The sequence below is a fragment of the Anopheles arabiensis genome, chromosome 3 (genome assembly GCF_016920715.1).
Source record: "Anopheles arabiensis isolate DONGOLA chromosome 3, AaraD3, whole genome shotgun sequence".
Taxonomy (NCBI): Eukaryota; Metazoa; Arthropoda; class Insecta; order Diptera; family Culicidae; genus Anopheles; species Anopheles arabiensis.
The window spans coordinates 75,735,961-75,759,237 of record NC_053518.1 but is presented as its reverse complement, the minus strand read 5'-3'; the positions used below and the strand labels follow the sequence as shown (position 1 = coordinate 75,759,237).

General features: G+C 45.0%; 2 protein-coding genes across 5 annotated transcripts in view; one reads left to right on the top strand and one right to left on the bottom strand.

The window, feature by feature from the left end:
• The window catches only part of LOC120905112 (Ig-like and fibronectin type-III domain-containing protein 1), a 115,171-nt gene that overhangs the window by 61,201 nt on the left and 30,693 nt on the right, over positions 1 to 23,277 (top strand). For 3 of the 4 annotated variants that reach the window (XM_040315837.1, XM_040315836.1, XM_040315835.1), the window contains exon 5: positions 9,169 to 9,211. The gene's annotated coding sequence lies outside the window, so the exon portion shown is untranslated. Of the gene's footprint in view, positions 1 to 9,168; positions 9,212 to 21,221; positions 21,347 to 23,277 lie in introns of those variants that run through there. The other variant, XM_040315838.1, reaches the window with a different exon arrangement.
• Positions 13,824 to 15,915, bottom strand: LOC120905114 (amyloid protein-binding protein 2-like). The gene has a single exon (XM_040315839.1). The coding sequence runs from the start codon at positions 15,569 to 15,571 to the stop codon at positions 14,144 to 14,146; it is 1,428 nt and encodes a 475-aa protein (XP_040171773.1). The 5' UTR covers positions 15,572 to 15,915; the 3' UTR covers positions 13,824 to 14,143.

The window sequence follows — 23,277 nt, the reverse complement described above, 5'->3', positions numbered from 1 at the left end:
GTGTCGCTTTTTGTCCTCTCGGAACTCCAGCCCGCTCGAAAGCGGGTTTTAAGCGGGAGGAGGAAAAGCGAATGAAACGGAAAACTAATTCCAAACACATCACACTCCAAACGGAGAGTGCAAGAGAGCAAACCGAGGCGGTTCTTTACCCGAGAACGACGACGTCGACGGCCGCTGTTGGAAGAAAACTTTGATTCGTGTTGACGCATTTCCACACGAAAGCATCCCGGGGACACGGTGGGTCATTCACTGTGGACGAGCAGTGCTTTGGAGTCACAGATTATGAAAATTATGCAATATCGATTTGACACGACCACCGGCGTACGGCGGCTGGTTTCAGCAACGGAAACAATGATTCCATTCCTTTTCGTACTCGCCAGCACAGGCCACAGGGTGGCTTTTTTCGCTGTGTGTTACTTCTCTTTTACATCCCCATTTCCATATTTGAGGATAACATATTTGTATGCGTTTTTTTGCTGTGTTTGCCCGCAGCCCAAACAGGTCAGAAAGGTAGAAGTCGGAAAGTTGGATCCTATACTGGTGTTGTGTCTGGGGCCAGCCGTTAACGTATGAAAATGATGTGATATTACAGTTTTTGGGAACACACGTAATGGCATTCCAAATTGGGTGCTGCTGTTGCTGCTGCTGCAACTGCCCGGGCATTTCGGGTGTCCGCTGATTTGTAACAACGTACTCGAAATGCTAATCCTGAGTGGGTTCATTCCGTGCCCGTTGGTCAGTGCGTAATGGCGGTGTGCTGTAATTGGATTGATGGTGGAATAATTGTGACTGGGATTTGTTTTTACAATTCATAGGCTTTTATCTGGTTGAATTTATGAATCAATTAGGAGTAGTGGGTAATTTTACATACAATACAAATTGTTGTCCTCAGGGAATTTCACAAGCGGTGGTAATGAATAAAACGCTTTGAATGAAATTGTAGTTCAGAGTGATTGAGAGGCTCAATGTATGTTTTGTTGTATCGCTTACGTTTGGTAATGAATCTTCTTTGAGCTTTGGGCTTAATTTTTCTGTAAAGTCCTTTGCTATCGCTTCTGATGTTATTCTGGTATAAGGAACTTAAATCAATAGGAATATGTCTTTGCTCTTGAATCCAAGAAACCAGGAAAATGTAAAGATCGTAATCGGTGGGATTATCATTTTTATGTTAGTCACCATATTGGATAGTTATATATAAATTGACATATCAGGAGAATAGGTTGCTAAGGACGTTCAGTAAACGATTGATTTCTCCCCAATTATCTTACGAAGATTTGTCGTCACGCCCGGACACTTGACGGATCGTCCGGTATTAATGAATGAACGATAACTCGTGTTCATTTACTTGAATGCTTTATAACGAACAAAAGCCTTAGTCAAAAAATTATGGATACTTAACGTTATAACCTCAAGAGGACACTGTTTATTTATCCAAAACCAAAGTGAAATGAACTAATATCGCAATCTGATCGAATACATTTATACTCTTTTAATCCTTCAGTATTACTAGTGGCTTTCTAGCTACAGTTGGATGTTACTTGATAATTGAATAGGTTTCATATATGCCTACATGGAAGCTTTTTTTCTGGAGAATTCAAGTTGTACTGATATAAAACATTTCCATTGTGTCTACTCTTTTCAACATTTAATACAGAAAACGCTCCAGACGGTGAGTCGTTATTCGAAGCGTTAAGTTACAGTCATCGTGGAGTATTTACAGCATTAGTTTGAAAAATGATAAAAATATTTGAAACTAATTTGACTACCTCATGCTCTTAGCAAAAAGTCACAAAAATTGTTATGCATTTAGATGCATATATGTTATGGACTAGATGCAAGAATAGTAATTATGATAGATTTTACAGATGTTGACAGCAATGAGGCCATTAAATACATTCAAATGTGTGAAGTTTTCGCAATAACATAAGTTTAGCGTTAGAGCTCGTTTTCTTTGGAATAAAATCGTTGGATACGTCGTAGTTTTCTAAATTTTCCAAAATAATCCGTCCTTTCCGTCGTCAAGGAGATCAAAGATAGATAAAGCCTTGCTTGGACATCGATGTCATTTGTTGTGCCCCCAGTACCGTATTTACCGTGTTTACAATGAGCAATACTTGCTCGAATTGAAACAATTTCTCAACTTCCTCAGCCATAAGGGGCAACCATTATGTGCTGCAATTCGCAAAGTCACTGCATCAGTAACCGTGTAGTATGGAACGTATACTTCCCAAACGCATCAATGTGCACTGCCAAACCAAAACGCGTAAAATTTGCAACAGCAGGTTTAGTGGTTGTACTTTGCTACACACTGCAGCGTTTGCCTTCCCGGGGTCATAACAGCCCATCATAAATGTGTGTTTCTGGTAGTGTTGCAATGGTAGCGGCACTGGAACGGTGATGAGTTTAGGCTAGCCGAGACCCCCTGCTACGTTCATCCGTGTGCAATGTGACATTTTTTGCTTGCATGCGTACGTGTGTGTGTGTGTTCATTCCGCGTCTAGTATGTATGCAATGAAGTTGCATTTTTTATTTCATTTTGCATGGTCCACAGCAAGGGTTGACGCAACCGGGCTCTCCCTCGTCGTCGCCCCCGCCTCTCGACTTGCCATCTTTGGATGGGCAAGTTTTATTAAGGTTCGGGGGGCAGTGCATCGGGCGAGTACATTGCACACTGTCGAGATATCACAACAGTGCTGCAATTGCTGGTATAATTTGTGATGGCCACGACGCTAAACGATGGCGCTGTGGTTATGGTGCCATTTCAGTTTTATGTTAAAATTAAGCACTTTTTAAGCAAAAGTCATCTACCCCAAAGTTTGTGAAGAGTTCAAGATTCTCCCCGGCACTTGTTACTCCTTCTTGTTGCAAATTAAATTATGCCGCTTCACCATCTTTTCACATCTGCCGCTGGAATCAAAAGTTCAAGCCGCTCCAAATATTAGCAAGCACGTGCCACGGGGAGCATCGAATGCCACGCTAGTTGACGGCGGCTGATGATGGTGACCGAGCAAAGAGATAAAATCTACGATAATGATCCGGAGGCCTCGTCAGTGGGTAAGCCAGCGTATCTCAACGATTCGGTGGCATTCAAAACTAGTACACAAGCTCGATTTCTTCACTCCGGGGTGAACGGTGGTCCCTTCCGATGATGCTACTTCTACCGGCCCGCTCCAATACTTGAAGCTTTGCGCCCATTCAATCTATCTTTCCGATCACGAGCAGCAGCAGAAACAGCTGATTGCGTGTTCGTGCGCGTGAATTTAAATGAAATTAAAACGGTCTTCGGCTGTCGTTTGGCCGAGGTTAGAGGGAGTGTGCACCGCAACCGATACAAAGTATCGGTCTGGGCTAGGCTCTTCAGAAGACGGAGCCGTGCAGAGGGCAACCTCTTCTATCCCATTCCTGCGCTGCATTTGAGCAAGGCACGCACGAACACCGCCGTTGTTGTTCCCATTGACGGTTTTACATGCTGTTGGCTAATTGGGCTGCATGTGATGTGGTTGTTATGACGATGTGTGTGTGTGTGTTTTGTCTCGATCTCTGTAGCAGTTTGATCGACTACCGTCACACCCGGTCGCTCGCTAATTTGTGTTGCCTACCTGGGAATGCAGCTTTATTTATTACCCGGAAGGGACGTGCTGTGGCCCGCTGGTAGACGCACTTCCAACTAATATGTTGTGCAGAATGTAATAAAAACACACATACGCAGAGTCAATAGTAGTATGTTTTATCGTTGAGGTAACTCCTACATCGGTTGGGACAGAATGACAAATGAGCAACGTTATGCGGGTTAACAATTGCTATTGATTAGCTGCAATCTATATTGGATCTCCGCAGTCAGCAGCCACAGTAAAACAAAAACGAATGTCACAATTAATGAATAGTCACAACATTCGTTAGGATTTATTCATTCGTCCTCGTGAAAGCGATGAAGCAAATACAATGGATTATTTACAATGTAACACAGCATTAAAGCTTACTTATTGAATAAATCATAAATAGATCACAAATAGGAAATTAAAAACTAGGATCACGATGTGCTAATCAGAAGCATAATTTTGTTTGTTTGTATATGTTTAATACCTTTCTACTATTTAAACCAATACCAATCGATCGGTGTGCCATCGATATTACAAATAATGTACAATCAGTATAATAATATTTTTAGTTATGTTAAACAGTGTTAACAAAGAAAGGATAATTGACGTTTGCATTCAAAAATGACCTGTTTTTGGCTGGCTGTTGAAAGAGATAGCTAAGAGATATAGTTTCTCTCCATGGACATCCTTTGAAAGATAGTTTTTGAAGTTTAGTTGCAAAAATCAATCTACGACCTTGCGAGGTACCTTTCATCAGTTTTCTGGAATTTCCGCCATGGCGGACGAAGACATGCATGTAAGCATGTGTTAAGATCTACCTTCCATTTGTATCAATTCTTCCTCAGTTTTCGCGACAAAATTGTTGTATTGGAGCTGTTAGATCATGTTGGTTCAGGAAAATTCGATAAGACGCAGCCAGGGGATGTTGCACCGGTTTGCAGACTTGGGTGTTGTATCGAAACTCGACCGAGATTCGTATGAAATGTTCGGATTTGCGTTTTCCTTTGGCTCAGGTCGCTCAGGGTCGTCGTCATGTTGTAGATGCCCGAACAAGCTTATAGGACCTCCACAAACTGCCGCACGGAGTCTGTTTTAGACGCTACGGGATGCAGTTCTTCGATCACGCACGAAGTTGCCTCACTGTTTTGGCCATCATGGGTAGAGTTCGACTGAAAGAGGTATCAAATTTGGTTTACTGATTCCTGGGATACTATTATTGAAAGTGGAATTAGCATTTCGTTAGTAGAAGCTACGGTAAACCCCTGAAAAATCGACCATTTTTACCATTTGTTTTAGATGCAAACGTTACTTTCTTCAAGGCATTATTTTAATTGATAATTAGTTTTGATTGCTCTGTCCCCATAAGAGATTCAAACATTCGAAGAACCTGTTTCTAGGCCGTGTGTTTGACAACCAAACCCCATGGTCTGCGTCAACTCATTGCGAATAAAATTGAAATTATTCTTCCAATAAAGCTTAGCCCACGTATATCTGCCTATAAAAGAATTCTCGGCAATAACATCTGTAACGCAACAGTATTTGCTGTGTTTCGTTTTGCCACGATCTTGTTACAAAAATCATCATACAATGGACAGTGTATGTTTACCACGGTGCCTTTAAAAATATAACCTCGCACATATGCAAGCACTGCACGCTTGCACAGTTGAAAAAATACATCTTTTCCTGTGCTGTGCGATTGTAAAACTTCTCTCCCATTTCTAGACAAACTTGCAGTACACCAAACAACAACAACTCACAAAAAAACCCTCTGCTGCAACTTAAATATAGGTTATCCATTTTTGCACCAAGCTGTGCATGTACGTGGTTGTTGTTGTTGTTTTTTGTCATCTCTATTTTCCTCTTTCTTTTGCTCCAGCGATTTTTTTTTTAAACAAATACTAATCCTTCGCTCACAACCTGTCGCGCTGGAAACAGTCACCCGCCGGAGGAAGTAGCGTTAGTTAAGGTGTTTATTTGAGCGGAAAACGCGTAGACGACGACGCAGGGTTTGGGCAGGGTGGTGAGATATGCTGTGCTCTGCAGTTTTGTTTGTTTTTTTTTCCGCGCTCCGTACGATGCTTTCCAATGATGCTCGTTTAGAATGCTCGTCGTCGAATAAAAGCGCGCCGCCAACTTTTATACCACAGTTTGGTGCTCCGTGCTTTTGTTCGTGTTTTCCCCCCTGTTTGTATGTGTGAGTGTGTGTGTAAGTTGTACTGTTGGTTGGTGCGCACACGGAGATGGAAATTATTTTCCTTACAACAATCATCCATTATCCGTTCGAAGAGTTACCTTGCCGGAGCTGTTCTCTTTCTTTCTGGTGCGTCTTTTGCAGAAGTGGATTCCCCCTGGGAGGACAAAATTGTGCCCGATTTAAATTGCAAATGCTAAGACGAGTCGGATTAGGCGTATTTTCTTTGCATTAAGACTTTTGATGGTTTTATTTTGTATCAATAAGTAGTGACAAAAGCACTGAACGCGATTGCTCAACATGCAGTTGGCAAATGAAAAAGTTCAACTTGAGCAACATGTAGGAAAAAGCACCATACTTACTTACATGTTTCAGTTTCTGTGGTGTTCTTTGTACAAAGCTTTGCGAAGGAGCTTTCCACCCGTTGCCCATAGCAATGTCAATTACTTTCCCCCGTTTTTATCTTATTTTTTCAGGACGCTCAAAATAAACCCTTTCCCATTTTACGGTCTCTCTTCCCCCTGTTGCACTCTCCGTTTTCCATTACAATTGTTTACGTATGTTTACCATAAAAAAAGTTAACGAATCTGCTAAAGCATCCAAATCCTTCCTTTCTTCGGCGTGCGTCGTAAAAAAAGTTGATATTTTAAGCGCCTTTTCATCTCCATCCCGGTTCCTTTCCCGTACACTCACACACACCGGTACTGGAAATCCTCAAAACCTAATTAACGACCCTCTTTTTCTGCAAAGGATGCATAAGACTCCACGGGACGGGATCCCCGCCAACCGGAAGGTGAAACTCTATCCCTGCCGTTGTCGTGTCATTACGAGTGCGAGTAATCGCTGCGGCCGATCCTTGCTCTGCATTCAACTGGAAATATATGTATAAAAAAAAACATCAAACAACTTCCGGAAGAAAAAGCCTGTCACCTGGTCTAGTTTTTCCTTGTCTCTTCTGCGTACTCGTCGGTCCTTCTCTTCCATCCCATCATTAGAATATGGGACACCGGTTTGACGAGAGAGGAATTCAATGTACGGCAACGACTTGTATCACCATTTTGCTGTAAATTATTTCAACCGATTAAAATCCTCTTCAACTTTACTGTTTTCCAGCTTCGCCCCACACTCAATGTGGTACTGTCTGATTTTACTCCACCGTTCGTTAGCGTGTGGTATCACCATTTCGTTGTCCCTTGCTCTCCTTTCCCGCGCGTGTGTGTACAACCGTGAACATCAAAAAACCCGCAAAATCTGTACCACTGAGGCTTTACTGCTGCGTGTTGCTGCGCTGCTGCTGCTACCGCTCCGTTTCGCTCCGGTACCGGAAAAGAGATGGTTGGAAAAGCTTCTTCCACTTGTCAACCGGAAGTGGAATTTCTGGTCGCTCACCACCATCGCCACCACCATTTCGTTTCCTGCTTCTGTTACGCTTTATCACAGGGAAAAGTTTGACTCATCGTTTGACAAATTTAAATTGCATTGCAGAGGTGAGGGTGGGAGAGGGGTTTTGCCAAGACACTGGCTGTTGCTACTCGTCCGTAACCACACGGCGGAGGAAGAGAAGTGCTATTACCCAGTGCGCCATCACATTCACGCATTTAACGGCGATGTCTTCGCGTTTGCCTTCGGAGGTTCGGCCCCTTATGCTGGCGCGATGCTGCTTGCCGTTCGAATAATGATGCTCTAAATACCTTCCTCTTTGAAGGAAGGTGTGAGAGTGCTCTCGTTGAAAGATGCGATCTACCTGTCGTATGAAGTGGGACAGATAGAATCGGATCGATAGGTATCTTTGACGAAGAGTGGTGTACGTCCCTTTTCGTATTTTTCCCATTGTATAGCGTATTTTGGAGGAAGAAATAAAGTGCTTAAATTTGTTATAAAAATGTCTTACCATATAGCACTAAAGTTGATACAAAACGAGCCACCCGATGTAGTGCTGCTCTCACTTCATGCGATTTGTGCTAACCGCCCGAAGGTATGCAATCAGTAGAACGGGCGAAATTAGAATCGTTCGTAACTAGTATGGCGCCGAAGTTAGAAGCTGTACAAACAACAACAACATGAAGCCGAAGCCGGCCGAAAAAACCTTAACTATAGTGTCGTCTCTATTTTAAAAATAAACATTTATTTTCAACTTCTTATCGAACTCCCCCCGGGCCGATCCTGTTTGCTGACACTTATCAATTCAAAAACTCATCACTACATTAGCTCCCGACAACACCGTTCGCGGGAGGCAAGCAGCGTGATACTGCACTGTTGATGGGGTTGGCTGCCGTAAAACCAGGAAATCTTTCCGCCACTCGTAAGATCACGTACCTCTTTCGGCGTGCGCAGAGACGATGAGGCGCACGCGGCGTTCTCGCTGCTTTTCTGCTCCCGGACGAGATTCTGCCATTGCTGATGGTTGCATCTCATCCCGGGACCGCTTTTGTCCCGCGACAAGACGTGTTCCACGTACAGCACGTAGCTTCCTGCTCATGCTGCCACCGTGTGGCGCGGGTGTGTCCGCTAGTTGAAGGGCGTTATGGCGATGTGCGTATGTGCGATGTGCACATTAACATTCATACGCTTTGGCGGTGCCGCCAGCGATGGATCTGCTTTTGCAAGACCTTCAGCTGGCCTTTAAAACGTTTAATGCATTAATAATGCGCGCCGGTGAATCATAAAACAAATAAGTGTTTTATAGACGAATCCCGCGTTTACCGTGCGCGCACGAATGGCGAAAAATGTCGGAAGCGCGCGAACAGGCGCGTCATCGGACGCAAAACAAGCCGGGAGAGCGAACTTGGTTGCTGCTGCCCGCCTCCAGGTGCAATGCGTTCACGTTACACGCGTGTGCTTGCCGCCGGCTTTGCCATTGCCGCTGATAGATCAGTTCCACAAAGTAATGTTGCTGCTGCTGACCACCCGGCACACTGACCGATTGGACAGGGAAAGTGAATAAAATCAACCATCCGGAGCGTGAACAAAGCATTACAACAACAAAAAAATGCCGATGCTCTGAAGTATGTTTATGAGCGCAACATTACGGTAATCGGTGCGTGCAGGATAGCAGAAAAAAAGAGGCTCTCCAAAAAGCTCAACAAATATGCAAAGTATGGCTGAAAAGGGAAAGGTTATTGTTTGGTTTAATCTAAACGCCACACCGCCGATGTGTAGTGCTGTTTTTGCGTGATGATGGATGATGAGACGCGGCGGCGTTCGTTGCACTTGAGGCGAGTTGAATAGCTTTGGTATTATCGTAACGTTACGATGGACAGCCGATTGCAAATGCAAATCAAATGCACTTTAAATTTTCAGTAATAAAATTAAAGTTTTTATGCAAAGCTGCAAACATGCAAAGCTAATTTATTCCTTTCACTTTTTTTTAACTTGCAGATATTGACAGCGATTCCAGTTACCACTTTAAGTCACGCTCTATGTAAGTATTAAGATTTTGTGGAAATATGAACAATATTGGATAGGTTTTTTTATTTGGCTGGTAATTTTTACCATAATAGGAACTACATATATTGTATATCGAATAAATACCACATGCAAAAAATACGACTCGATTTATATTCGATTTTATACCTTTTCACAATAAAATGATGCTTAAAACACATATTAACACTTTAGATTGGGACAATAAGAAACATTACGCACTACGACCAAAACGAATGCAAAAACATGGTTTGATGTTTGGTTAAGTGCTGTAAACAAAAATTTAAATTAATTTCTTAAATACGTTAAATAACTAATATTTTCGATGATTTGAGTTGCTTTGCTCAACTCTTCGTTCTACTAGCACGGAATTAATGAAGCACAAATGTTTTAAAATAATTATATTTTAAATAAAAAAATCGAAACTCCTTGATTGGTGCGTCCGGTTCTGCCAACTGCTTGTTTACAAATCGAATCCAAACTTTCAAAGTTTTCAAAAACATCGAAAATTTCGATAACATTCTACATTTTTTGAAATTTATACTATCAGTTTTATTATCAAACAATATGCTGAAATCACTTCCTCGCAATTGGTATGATGCCCTTTGGCACGACCCCTCCCGTTGGGTCGCTGAAATGGTAATGGTCAAATCGACTAGGTTATGAAGTGTCCGGAACCGTCACTGACGAAGACACGGAACCCCCCCCCGGCGCGCACACACACGACCCCATCGAGGTTCTTATTCTGCGGGTGAACGCAAACCGATGATTGTGCAACGAACCATGCCCCCAATATCCCTCAACTGCCTTCCCGAAGGCATCCGCCCGTCATCACCGCACGCGATATGTGTGGAACGGCCCTGCGCGGGGTGAACGCTGACGGGAATTAAATTATTCAACGGGAGAGCGGGAATAGCGAACACACTGCATCGTTGCATCTCGGTCGATGGAGGTGGAGGATGGGGCTGGATGCCCGGCGAGAAACGCTTCGTTTCCCACAGGCAGGCGCGCGCGGGTGGGATGCATCAAATCATCTGATGCAACTTTCGATGATTATTGGCACAAACGGTGTGCTGGGTTTGTTTGGCAAAGCTCGACAAACTGCGACGCATTCCAGGGAGGAAAGATATATGGGCCACGTGCGAGCTTCAAACGCCCTTAGGCACTATTGCGCTTCAGCTACTGAAGGGCGGATGTTGTTGTTGTTTTGTCCCGATCTTTAAGAACCGAACAAACGAATAACAAAATAGTTTAATGCAGCACACAGGCATTCTAAAAACCACCACCTCGGAGAATGTTGAAACATTTTTAAGCACTGTACCAACTGGTACCATCGAACCCACGATGCAAGCGCGTTCATCCGATTATGTGATTTAACCCCAAACGAGTGACTGAATATTCCGTGCCCAGGCGCAATTAGTCCGACCGACTAGTAGCCTCTGGGCATTGGCCCCTGCTCTCTCGCTCTCTGTTCCTTCCACTAAAACTTTCCAAAGTTCATTCCACCCGCGTCAAACGGAAGCCAGAATCATGGATGGGGTCGAATCGTTTAAATTTCCGTCACACGCACTCGCATCTCTTCCTCCAATTTCCTGCCAGTGACTCTATCGGACTACTCGACAAACTAGCATCAGAACCGCTTCCAGGCTTTCCATGGAGTTGTGGGGTAGAGTTCACCGATTGCAACCACCACCCCAATTCCCGTGTTAGAGGACGTTACCCAGCCCCATTTCGATTAGCCTAATTGTTATTCAATTTAATCATCCCACGAATTGTGACCATTTCGTGGCAGGCGGTGGGTTAGGTTAGGCGAGGACGATAACACACTTATCGCGAGTTAAACCATCACTGAGTTTAGGGGAGGACTTTTTTGGCGCTGTTGTTGCTCTGCAGTCAGTGGTTGCGTCCTGTCGTGTCCTCAATTCGGTGGTTTTCTGCTGAAATTGAATGTCCGAAAAGCTATAGACGTTCGTTCCCTGCTTCCCATGGTCGCTGGTGCGGTGTGATATTTCATCGCAGTTTGATTGATGGTGCACTGACGTTGGCTTTAATTTGCATAAACCACGCTAACCGACCCGTGGCCACTATTTAATGCCACAAAAAGGGGATGGAAACTGCACGTGAAGCAGCAGTTGCATTGAATCGCATCTAACGGATCGGCGTTAGGGCGCAGGGATGGACAGTGATGAAAGCTCCTCTCCCCCTATGAGACGATAGAACTGGATGGATAGAACCGATGGAAGGGAACCCTTTTTTGCAGTTTGTTTGCTATTCAACCAGGGTCGGGTCTGAATCGGGGGATATCATTTCTCACAGATGTCACTGGAGCAGACGAACTACAAGCACTTCATGTACTACAAATATCTGTCTGCTTAGGGAACTTAATCTCTCGACCTCTAATCATCAGTGCACACTGCAAGCAGGCGTGGTAGCACATAATTTAAACCTAATTTACCGAACTGCATTCGCCGGTAGCACCGATTCAGGGCATAACGCCTGGAGGGGTCTTATTTGCGGGGCTGCGAAATTGAATTATTATAACCACAGCGTTCGGTAGCGGTAATTAAAACGATACCGCCGGCAAGGAAAAAGTTAACGCATTCCGCACCGAAAAGTTAGTTTCACCTTCCGGGCTACTCCCGCGTGGATGACAGGAGGTCGCTGGTACCGGGTGACCTTTTCCAAAGTGATCTCGTTACTGCGCAAACCTGCTGCCCGGTCTCACCGGTGTACTTTGCGCTTCGAGCAGTTGGCAGTTTTTGAAACTTTTCAGGGCGGGGTGGACTCTATGTGGGGACATTGAGAGCGATACAGGACCAAACGCGTAGGGGCATAGGGTGGTGAATAGTTTAGTGAACATCGAGACACATAGCAAACAATGCACACGAGCGTCGTATCAAGCGAGAGAGGTCAGTCAGAATGCGATAAACTAGAAGGTTGTTTGCAACATTGTTTGGTACGACAAAAGTATACAGAATTACTGTTTCTTCGGGGTAGAAGCAACAGTGGACACTATTATTTACAGCTGATATGAATCATTGTAGCAGGTAACTGAGCAACTGTGCTTCAAAATAGTTCGTTGAGTTGAGCAAGTGAGTACCTAAAAAAATTCGTTAAGGAATTTCTTACACTTAGCACTCAATCCATTTTATTGAAACCGACTTACTAAAATCTTGTTAGTAAAATACGAATGTTTTAAAAGTGGGCTAAGGCTTACACATTTTACCAAGAAACAAGTAAAAAACATTTCAACTTGTTTACACCAAATGTTCAAGATTATAAATATTAAAACAGAGGACTACTAAGAAACACATCTCTGCATAAGGTCCATCTATAAATTACGTACAAAACCAAAATAACAGTAAATGTTTAATATCTTCGACAGCAAGGACCTAAAAATGTTTTAAAATTAGTTTTGTGGTTATTGGAACTTAATTGCTCTTGATCACGTTGGACAACCCTGCAAGACAATGTAAATGTATATTCTATCTAATTCATCTAAAGCATCGATTTTATCAGACAATTTTCTTCTTATTGGTGGCCTTTGGATACAGACTTTCAAGACTTTCTAAGGTTCCATGCAGCCACAGCCAGTGTCATAGCTACGGGAGAGGACGGTTTTGTCTATATGAGGCTTGCATCCACGACGGGCATTGTTGTTGTTAAGTCTTGCAATTTGACAACTGTACCACGGGACCATCCCGTGAATATGGGATCATGGATAATGATTAAGGGATTGATGGAGGATTTTTACTCTAATGTCTTAATTTTTGGTGTGCCATAAATTATGTATTAATCAATATGTTTAATGGTAATGAAATTAAATGATGAATTTATAACATCTGAAGGGCTTATAGATCCGTGCATCTTAAGAGTTTAATTGAATTTTCATTGAAATTACTTATTACTTTGATTAATTACTTCAATTGAATATAAATTTTAGGCTGTATTCTAATGATACAATAGCTTGGAATTACATTTATAAATGTACTTAAAATTTCGATTGTTATAACAAGCATAAGTGCTGTCAAAATAATATGATTATGGTTCCACGAATGAAGTGTTTTATGATTTTTTTGCTACGCAAAGATTGAATCGTAAAAGCATGCATATGTTATCCATTATGCCCCGGATGCCCATATCCGTATTGTCGATAGTTCCTATCGAACCAAAGCTATTCTCCAATCGAACTTCGCCGACACTCAAAAGTTGTTTAAGATGCTTATGCCTTCGATACTCCTGGGTGTGTGTGTGTGTGTTTAAAAGAAACTCAAAAGCAAAAGTAAACCCAAGAAGCTGAAGGTTATCTTCACAATCCCACCAATCCCCACCGTATCAACACACAAGTGCAAATTGTGATCTTCACCTCTTTCAGACCAACCTTGGCCGGATGCCCGCGCTGGTGTGAGTGTGTATGGGCACGTCACATAAGAAGGCCAGGTAAAGGTTGTCCGCGAAAAAAAAGAAGGAGCAAACTGACGTCGACCGAATATCACAACACCGCACTTCAAACGCGCCAACTTCTCTCGAGTGACGTTGATGAATTGATGATCGAGAGGGCAAACTACTTCGGAGGATCAATGGAAACCAAACCAAACACACATGATAGATTTTGATTATTGAACAGTAAAAAACATGCTTTTTTATTTTTCATCTTAAAATCGACGAATCTTGTATATAGCCTCGCGAGAACCATCATCGCAAAATGGGGATTAATACGGCGAGGCGACGACAGGGGTAGCACATAATTCTTAAACACTATATCTCGACACGTGGCACACACAGACGACTACACTAAATGCTGTAACAGTTAAAAGTCTTGGGTTTCGGAGCGAATCGGGCTCCACACAACACACTCTAGGTCTGTTTCTTTTAATTCGACAGGGCTTCAGGTGAGGGCGGTATGATGGCACGAGCCCGGAGCACGCCGCTAGCCGCTGCAGGCAAGCCCGTCACGCTCGAAGGACGAGTCCAGCTCGAAGAACTTCTCTTTGATCTCGCGCAGCGTGAAGGGATGGTAGTCGCGTTCGCGCGACGGTTGACTTTCTTTGGTGTCCCGGCGCTGGTCCGGTCCGCGCAGGATCAGATCGCGCGTGCGCTCGAGCTGCTCCCGGACGCGGCGACTCGCCGGCATCAGCTGGCTGGCCAGCTCGAGCGCCGTCTCGGCATGCCGCAGCGCCATATCGAACCGGCCGGTCGTGTGGGACCGCAGATAGAGACAGTGGGCGAGGTAGCCCTCGAGCACGACGGCGTGCGGGCTGAGCAGCCCGTACACGCGCCCGGTCACGTCCAGACACTCGGTGAACGCGGTGATCGCGGGCAGGATGGCGTTCATGCGCAGCAGCACGAACCCGTACTGCTGCAGGACGTCCGCGTACTTGCGATGCAGGCCGCCGTACTCGGTGCGGGCCCGCTGCACCGCCTGACTGATCAGCATGTTGGCCAGATCGTGGCGCTCCTTCGCGACGCAGAACAGCGCGATCAGCTGCAGCACGTCGATGACGTCACCCTTGGCCGGTGCGTCGTCCCCGTCGGCGGCGGAGGCGAGCGCCCGCAGCGCCCACTGGTGGCAGCGGTCGTAGTCCTGCACGTGGTAGTAGTAGCTGCCGAGCTGCAGGTACGCCTTGACTAGGGGTAGTTGGGGGGCCGACTCGCCGACCTGCTGCAGGAACGCGTGCAGCCGCTGCACGGTGTGGGAGGCGCGCGCCGTCAGGCAGGCACCGATTTGGGCGCGCAGCAACCGCACCAGACACTCCAGCTGCAGGGCACGGGTGGCGGGCGGTACCAGCAGCTCGAGCAGGTCCTGCGCGAGCGTCAGTACCACGGCGCCGCACCGGCACCAGCCGGCCTCGTACAGGTAGTCGCCGAACCGAAGCGATTCGAGCACCCGCGCCCGGATGCGCGGCTGGTCGCGCGTTTCGCCCTTGCGCAACGACGCCACGCGCAGCTCGGTGCGCAACATATCACAGTAGTTGTGGGCGAGATCGCGCAGGACGGCGGGCCGGCCGACGGTGCGGGCCGCCTCCCGCAGACACTTCTCCAGCGTGTCGTAGTCCGGTGCGTACCCGTTGAACAGCTTCATGAACAGGACCGGATCGGTGAGCTCGTCGCGCAGCATGCTGCGCAGCTCGGGATAGCGGCACATGCGGTCGAGGATGGGCGTCAGCAGCGGGGCCGGCAGGAACTGCAGCTGCATCAGCCGCTCCTCGCTGCACTGCTGCTGCTGCGTCCGCGTCCTGCGCACGCTCTCGACGAACGCGCGGACGCACGTTTGCTGCAGCGAGGGCGAGTTTTCCGGCACGATCCGGATGCCGCTGAAGCGGGCCTTGTGCATCGTTTGGAACAGTTCCGAAATCATGCTGTGTGTGGTTGTGTGGGTGTTTTGAAGCGGGGGTTTGACACTGATCTCACTTTGCTTTCATGCACACCAAAGGCACTTTTCTTGGCACAGTTTTTCACTCTACTTGGTGGCAGATGTTACACCTTAACGCCTTTCACGTAAACTCACAAACATCCAAAGGAATGTCTCCTACGTATGGAATCTGTACGTGATTGTAGCTGGCACAGCGCACATGCAATCACGAGGATGGGAAAGATGTAAAAATGGCTTTACAAAATGGTCGCCCGGGTTTCGATCTCCGGCAGCAACCTTCAGCTCGCTGGGAATTCAACAAACAAACTGACCTTTCGAGCGCCGTTCGTACTACGCTTTATACTGACGCGTTTGGTCTCACGATCCCGCTCACGGTTCCGATCCTACCCTCACTCACACACCTACACACACACACACACACACACACACAGGGACAAAAGTTGTTTACAAGAAGCGGTCCAGCAGGTCCGGCGCGCTCTGTGCCTGCTGTGTGTTGTGCCGGTGACGCGCCTCCGCCATTTGTCATCTCGTTCGCACGCGCACGCCCGCGTGTGCTCTCGCTTCTTCCTGCGTGCGTTCGAACGGAATGATCGATACCCGTCGGTACCTGCGCGGAGCACGATCGTGTAAACAAGCAATGGCCAGTCACGCACACCAACAAAGCGCGGGGTCTGTGTTACATGCGACACGCACATTACTGCCGGGCGCGCTGTAACTGCACGATCGCATGAAGAGCCCATGGTCCAGCCGGGTGAGCAGCGGCTGTGTCGGTGGTAATGCGGGGGTGAGTACGGATATGGACAATCTCGTTTATCCTCTCTGCTTTTGTTGTCTTGTTTTGTGTGTCCGTTCTCTTGCGGATCGACGTAGTCCGTTCATCTGTGTGAGTGTGGCGTTTGTTTATTGTGCTGCTGCTGCTGCTGCTGGTTGCTGGTGCGGACCAACACAACATGCGCGCTCATGTGGAATTTTTCGGACCCAAATTCGGTAAACAAGATTACCCCATGCCGGGGGAGAGGGTCAAAGCACTGTGCCACCAGAGCCGCACGGATTTGGCTCTGGGGCGCAAAAACGCATGGCCGTGACTGCTCGCATGATAGCATCGCCGAGCGCTGTGATTTTGCAGATTTATCTAATATCTGAAGGCGTGGCGCGTATTCCATCGTAGCCTGACGTTAGAAAATGCAATGTCATTGCGTGGACACTGCCTTCTGCAAACACTATTACCGGCTATCTTTATTTCCGCAGTCGTTTCCAGTGAAAGTGACAATGTTTTAGCTTACAGAGTGCTGATCACGTGCTGCGAAGTGGATGCTCACAGATGTCATTTTAGTGGTAGTTTTGTATTGTACTTTTTTCTATTCTACAATATACAGTGTGCAATTATTTCATCCATAATAATGATATTGCAGGAATCCCAGATTGAAATAATCCCCGGTTAACGAGTTATTTTTCCTTATTAAAACTGGAGGGTTGTTTACATATGTATTCTCCCATTTATGGAATTAAAATTCCCACTAATCTGGATCACAGTAACATTTGTATTCCAGCCTCTATAATTCTACATTCGCTTGTTTGCTCGCTTATAAAAATAGCACTTATCCAGCATACAATGTAATTTCTTACAATAGATTTTAGATTTTGCTTTGCTCTAAATATTCTGAGAAGTGCATCTTAGTAAATCTCTCTAGTTAATATTTTCTGTTATCATTGGATTTGGATTCTGTTCCAGAGTAGTTGGAGTAGTTCAGAGCAGTATGAGACATCGTCCTGGATACAGTAGGTGACCGCTAACTGAGAGGTAAACAAGCTCCAGTTAACGAACAATGTTCGCTAACTGGAGTGACGTTTCTATGGATTGATTGTTTTGATTGGCGTTGACTGGAATAAACATACCAAACTTTTTTTTCACTTATGTTGATATAAAGTATACTAATTCGTGTAATAACATAAATTAATAGCAAACGTAGGCAAGAGACTCTAAATTTGTTTGAAAAATGCACATTTGCGACAAATTTCTCTTCATGAGATTCCGGATGTTTCATGTTTGACGTTTAAGTGTTCGTTAACTGAGAATCACTCCAGTTAGCGAACCTCCAGTTAAAAAGCACTCCAGTTAAAACACATCCAGTTAGCGGTCACCTACTGTACATTGCTTCGTATGATTTTGTGAGTTTGAAAACGTTTTTGAATTCATTTCAACTCCTCATACATCCATAGTACCCAGAATAATCATACAGCTCTATAACCTTTCCTGTCTCAACAGTCTAAAACTTTTTTTATCGGACCTTCTTTTTGATCTTAGGTCCGATTTCAGGTTAACAGCGTGACTAATGCACCGTAGCACAGCAATTTTGTATTTTCAAAATGGCCATATTAATAGCAAACTTACCAGATTGTGTTGACGAACAAAGAAGGCAAAATAGTGACCGAGGTCAAAGACCTATAAATCTATATAAAGTACGGTCAAAATGTACCCAACCTCCACGACAAAGCTACGATAAAATGCGCAATAAACTGGCGACGAATTCCGATCACCGAGCACAGCTTTGGGGTCACTTTCACGAAACACCTCAATAAAACTAAGGCGACATTGAGCGCCGATTGTGCAACTTTCCCGTCCAAGCAGAAACGGATCGTTATATCCATATAAAGCAAATCCAAATGCGAAGAAGCTTAAAGTATATTATGACGTAGTGTTGTTATTTGACGTTAATATCTTCATTTCAAATTCCAAAAAACACAGTCGAAAACAAAGTTTGCTTGAAAAACAAAATAACAAATTTTGTTTACGTGTAATGCACTTTTTTTTCCTCGGGATCTTGATGGCCATCTACCCGCAAAAAAAAACAGCATTCGAGCCCCGATTTTTGCGCCGAACACTGGCAGTGAAGCTTTTACTTGGCGTTTCCCTTCACCCGGTTCCGGTCGCGGGAGACACCCGCGCACACAAAACAGCGCGTAAAGCTCTGCGTCATGTTCCGAAAGTCTGAAAACACACACACTCACGCACAAAAAAGAACAGAAAATTGAAGAAAAAAAAACAGTAAACAAACAAGCGCCGCACGCACACGGGAAGGGTGGCCTCCGGCGAAACGTGTGAGAAAAACGCAAAAAGGCGAAACCAGTTCGCACCGGTTGGGATTTTGTTGGTTCCGCCGGTCCGCGTCTCATCGGCGATCACCGATCATTCCTCGCACTCGCGGCCCCTGCACGATCGGTGCCGCCGCCACGTGGACGCGCGTGATTAATTGCTCCGATGTTCCTGTGGTGGGGTGGCGCGTCTGGAAATCGCGGTAAACAATGTTGGCGGCGGCGAAGGCGCAATTATTATCGTGGACGCACGGGCGCCCCAGACAGGTGGCCGCGGTGAGCGGGTTCGGTGCTCCCGACACTGGATGGCGCTAGTGTACTGGTCGCCGAATCGTCGCTTGCGCGCTATTCCGGTTCTTGATGTTTTGTGTGTTTCTCTGCGCCATTATCGGCGGTGGCCTGGTTTTTCCCTTTTCGTGATAAGTGTCAAGATCAAGGCACATGACGACATTCTGCTAGATTGTGGCATCAGCGATAGATAGGTCCGCTGGTAGATAGGTAGGTCCCCTTTGCCCTTGTCCTTCCCGTCGGGCTCGTTCCATTTCCACGTGATACGGAAGAGGCTGGTCGTGTTGACAGGGCAGGGAACAGGGCAGGGAACATGTGTAGGCGCCTCACGCTGTGACAGCACCGCGATGCAGCACAGGCTAAGTGCATTGGTAAAGACCCCCGTGTTGCATATAAAACAGTCGAAGCTGCCCATGTAGGTCCAGTCGGGGCCGATGTGGTCCGGCCTATGCGACTGACCGGTTTCGCTAGATCTGTTGTACGATTTAGCAAACGTTTGCAGCAGACCTGTGGAGGGGGAAGTGTGTAGATTAGACGGGCCCTGTACGGTGGTGAGTGTGAGAACGGATTGGTTGGCTGTTGCATACATATTAGAGCTCGCATTAGTGACGTCATGGCACGCTTCTCAAGCTGCTGGTAGAGCTTTAAGAGGCGATAGACTTAATGCGGCTCTTTTTTTTGCTTCTGATGATAGCATTGATCCATACGGTAACGGTAAATGAGGAGGTGCACGACTAGCTGTTTAGGGATCGCCCGCATCTATGATGCTGCTAGTTTGAACTACCTTTACAACGTCTGCCGCCAATGAAACGTCTACATGCGTTGCATAAAAAGTGGCTCACCGGAGTTTATTTATGTCCGAGGATTAATGGCTTCTAATTAAATTGATTTATCTTCCGTTAATCAGGCTGCAGCTATATAAAAATATACCAAGAAAATTGTCCACAATTGATCAAATGTGTTCATTAAAATTAATCAAACCTTTAAAATCTATCTCTATAATCATGAATTCCACTTATTTCGGAAGTGTCGGACAACTTAGACTTTAAACCGAGAAAAAAAAATCGCGAACAATATATTACGTAAATCGAAACTAATCCTTCGATCACAGCTTCGTCTGTTTCGCCTTCCGTAACACCTTCGCACAGGACCTTTTACGGGCACACACAGTACAGCTGATACAGTCGCGAGCGTTTCTAAACATCTCAGCGCAACAACAAACAAAAAATTAAACCTCCACACCGCCAACTCGTTAACGATGACGCATTGCCCGGCGTGCGTCGAGTGACAATTAGACGGCCGTGTTTTTGCCGGCTTCAGACCCGTCGTCACACCAACGAAGGTCAATAGGTGTGCTCCTCCGGTGCAACCGTTGCCGGCCGGGAGCAAACAATGACGTCCACCGCGTTAAGCGCTCAGCACGGGGCACGGATAATCGCTGATGGCCTTCGGCAGGGACAAACGCAGAGAAGCAAACCAGGAATTGAACTGCCGATCCGCTGTCAGTGTACGGCTCGTGAGTGGAATATTAACAACCGTTGTGTGCTCTCTTGTACGGTGGCCCGATAGAGTACAGGCAAATTTATTGGCGGTGATCCGCTGCACGATCGTTTGTTTCTAGTGATCGTTTGTTTTTTCTTTCCTTTTTTTGTTGTTGTCAGCAAACGAGCAGAGTGTCATTAGTTTAGTATACTGTTACTCACAGGGTGGCTCTGGTTGATGTGATACGGGAGAAAAGGTTGATATCTTTGTTGGTTCAGAAATTGTTCGAGTATTTTGCCTCAAAAAAATCTTGGACATTACAAACTTATACATACTATTCGGCTGTGATGACTTGACGGATATATAAGTTTCCGGATTTTAGCTCCACATGTCAAACTGCCGCTATTTCCCACATCAAATTCCACGTGGACGAGCGAAATCTCCACTGACCAAAGATATAATAACTGGTTCTAGGCGCCAGCTAGCAAGGCAGCTAGCAATTGATAAATGAAATTACATCAGCCAATCCAGGATTGAACCGGTTCAACAATGGGAAGCTTTCAGTTTGGATTGATTACATTAGGCAAGGTTAGGTGTGTTAGGGCATGGTAAAACCCACGCTCCAGTCCATCTATCTAGGAATAGGTCAGGCTAGCGAGAAAAAGAGAGAGAGAGAGAGCGGCTAATCAGGCGATTTGCATTGTAGATGAATATAGAACAGCGACACAAGAAAAAAACACTGTATGGTATGCTAACTATGGTTGATTGAAAGGTTAGCTTCACTTCAAAAGTTGAACCGCACGATCGCGACATGCACAACAAATCGTTGACTTACGGCGCGCGAGTGTGTGTATGCAGTTTTGCATGGGATTTTCCTTAGAAGGAGCATTAAACGAGGTGAGAGTAAATATTGTGCCATTTGATAGAGTGACGATTATAGCAGCTAGGTTGAGGTTGGTCTCCTGCAGTGCGAGGGTGACAATTTGTATCGTTTAAATGCTAATTATTAATCAAACAAGATGTGGGTTTATAAGCTGATCTATGAAAAAGTATTTCTGTAAAATAATTCCACCTTTTTAACATGTACCCCAGAAATTTGTTAAGTAGCTAGTAGATAGCGCCCTAAAACCAACAATATTTAAGGTAGCCAGCTTAGAGCAAGCTAAACTTTGAAAAGACCTAAACTCTCAGAAAAGCACCTGCTATCGTGTTTGTTTTTAATTTAAAAGCTAATTTCAGCAGTAATTTTAATTAACTCTACCCGTTGGTTTGAGTTTTTCTCCATCTGTACCTTACAACGTGTACCAATTTTAAAGCTTATCCTTGCATTCCCAGGTCATGTATGCATAATGTGACTTTAGCCCAGGTTTAGCCGGCTACAACAAAATTTTACCCAACATAAAACCTACATCTAAATCATGACTTTTCTTTTTCTTGTACCCTATCTATTGGATGGAAACTGGTAAAAATGTTTATTTTTTTATTTTTTTGGTAAATATTTTATCTTATCTGCTCAGTCTTCATATTTATATTCGGCTTGAAGAAGTATTTTCTATGAATCAGAATAGCCTAACCCTATTAAAATCTGCTTCAAAATTGATATCCATCCGGCTATGTAAGCTTGTACGATAGACATTCTAGTTGTTCTAGGCCACTAATTACGCCTAAGAATCGATCCTCAATACCCTGGTTCCTATTGGCAAATTTTAAGGCTCATCGTGGCTCAATAAGGCTGCTAGCCGTGTATTATGCTTAAGCAAGACTACAAGCGAGAATGCTGGATATGGAAGAATAATGATGGAGAGTCTTGGATTAGAGTTTGTTTTCAGCCGAATCGAAACGCAAATATTTTCTGGTCGTCCTTATTCAAGGATTCCTTTGTATATTTCCACATGTCTGTCTATATTAATGTCATCTTTGATGTGTTGCTGAGACGGATAGACGGGTCCATATGAGGCTTGAACTTGAAGAAAGACATATTGTTTAACTGTGCGTGTTGACAACTATACCACCGACCCGCCATAAAGGATGAGGGCATTCTCAACTTTAAAACTGTTGAAATATTTTTAATAAGCTAATGCTCTAAAGTTAAAACTGAACAATATCGAATATAACACAATATAAATTTTCAAACTCGAGCAAAAATCTACGATCTGAAAACATCTAATTGGATGTGTAGGATTATATTTGCTAGTTGTTGTACAGCAAAAAGTACATCGCTACTACTGTTATCTAATTAATATGACTGCCCATAAACTCCCTTGTTTAATTTTCAATCTACCGTATCTCTCAATTGCAACAAAAAAACAAGAAACCATGTTCCATGAACATTGTTTCCTGCTTGTGCCTCATTTCCGGGTGCTACCATTTTTCCATTGCACCATTCCAGACGACCCAAAAACAAACATGTGTACGGTCCAGCTAATGCACCGGCCGGTCCAGTTTCCCGTCAAACGGCCAATCATTGACCTTTCGACGGGATCTCGGCAGTAGATAAAAGTGTAATGCGAAAATAGGCCTACGTGCCATCAGCCACACACGCATATACACACACGTGTTCTGTCCCTAGAGTACCACCGTACGATCCTCGGTCACGTAATTGGTGTCCAGGTAGGTTCGGGTTTCGGGCAAACCAGTTCCGGTGCCACCCATATCCCGCACACCAACACACCGCGAGCTCCAACGAATGGCATGGCTCCAACTGAAAAGCAAACGACAAATAACGACCATTGCAAATCAATTAGCCGTCTCTCTTTCCCTAGGTGCCGGGCGTACGTGATAAACTGTGCGCGCACCAAATTGAGCATCGGCCAATTCTGCTCTAATCT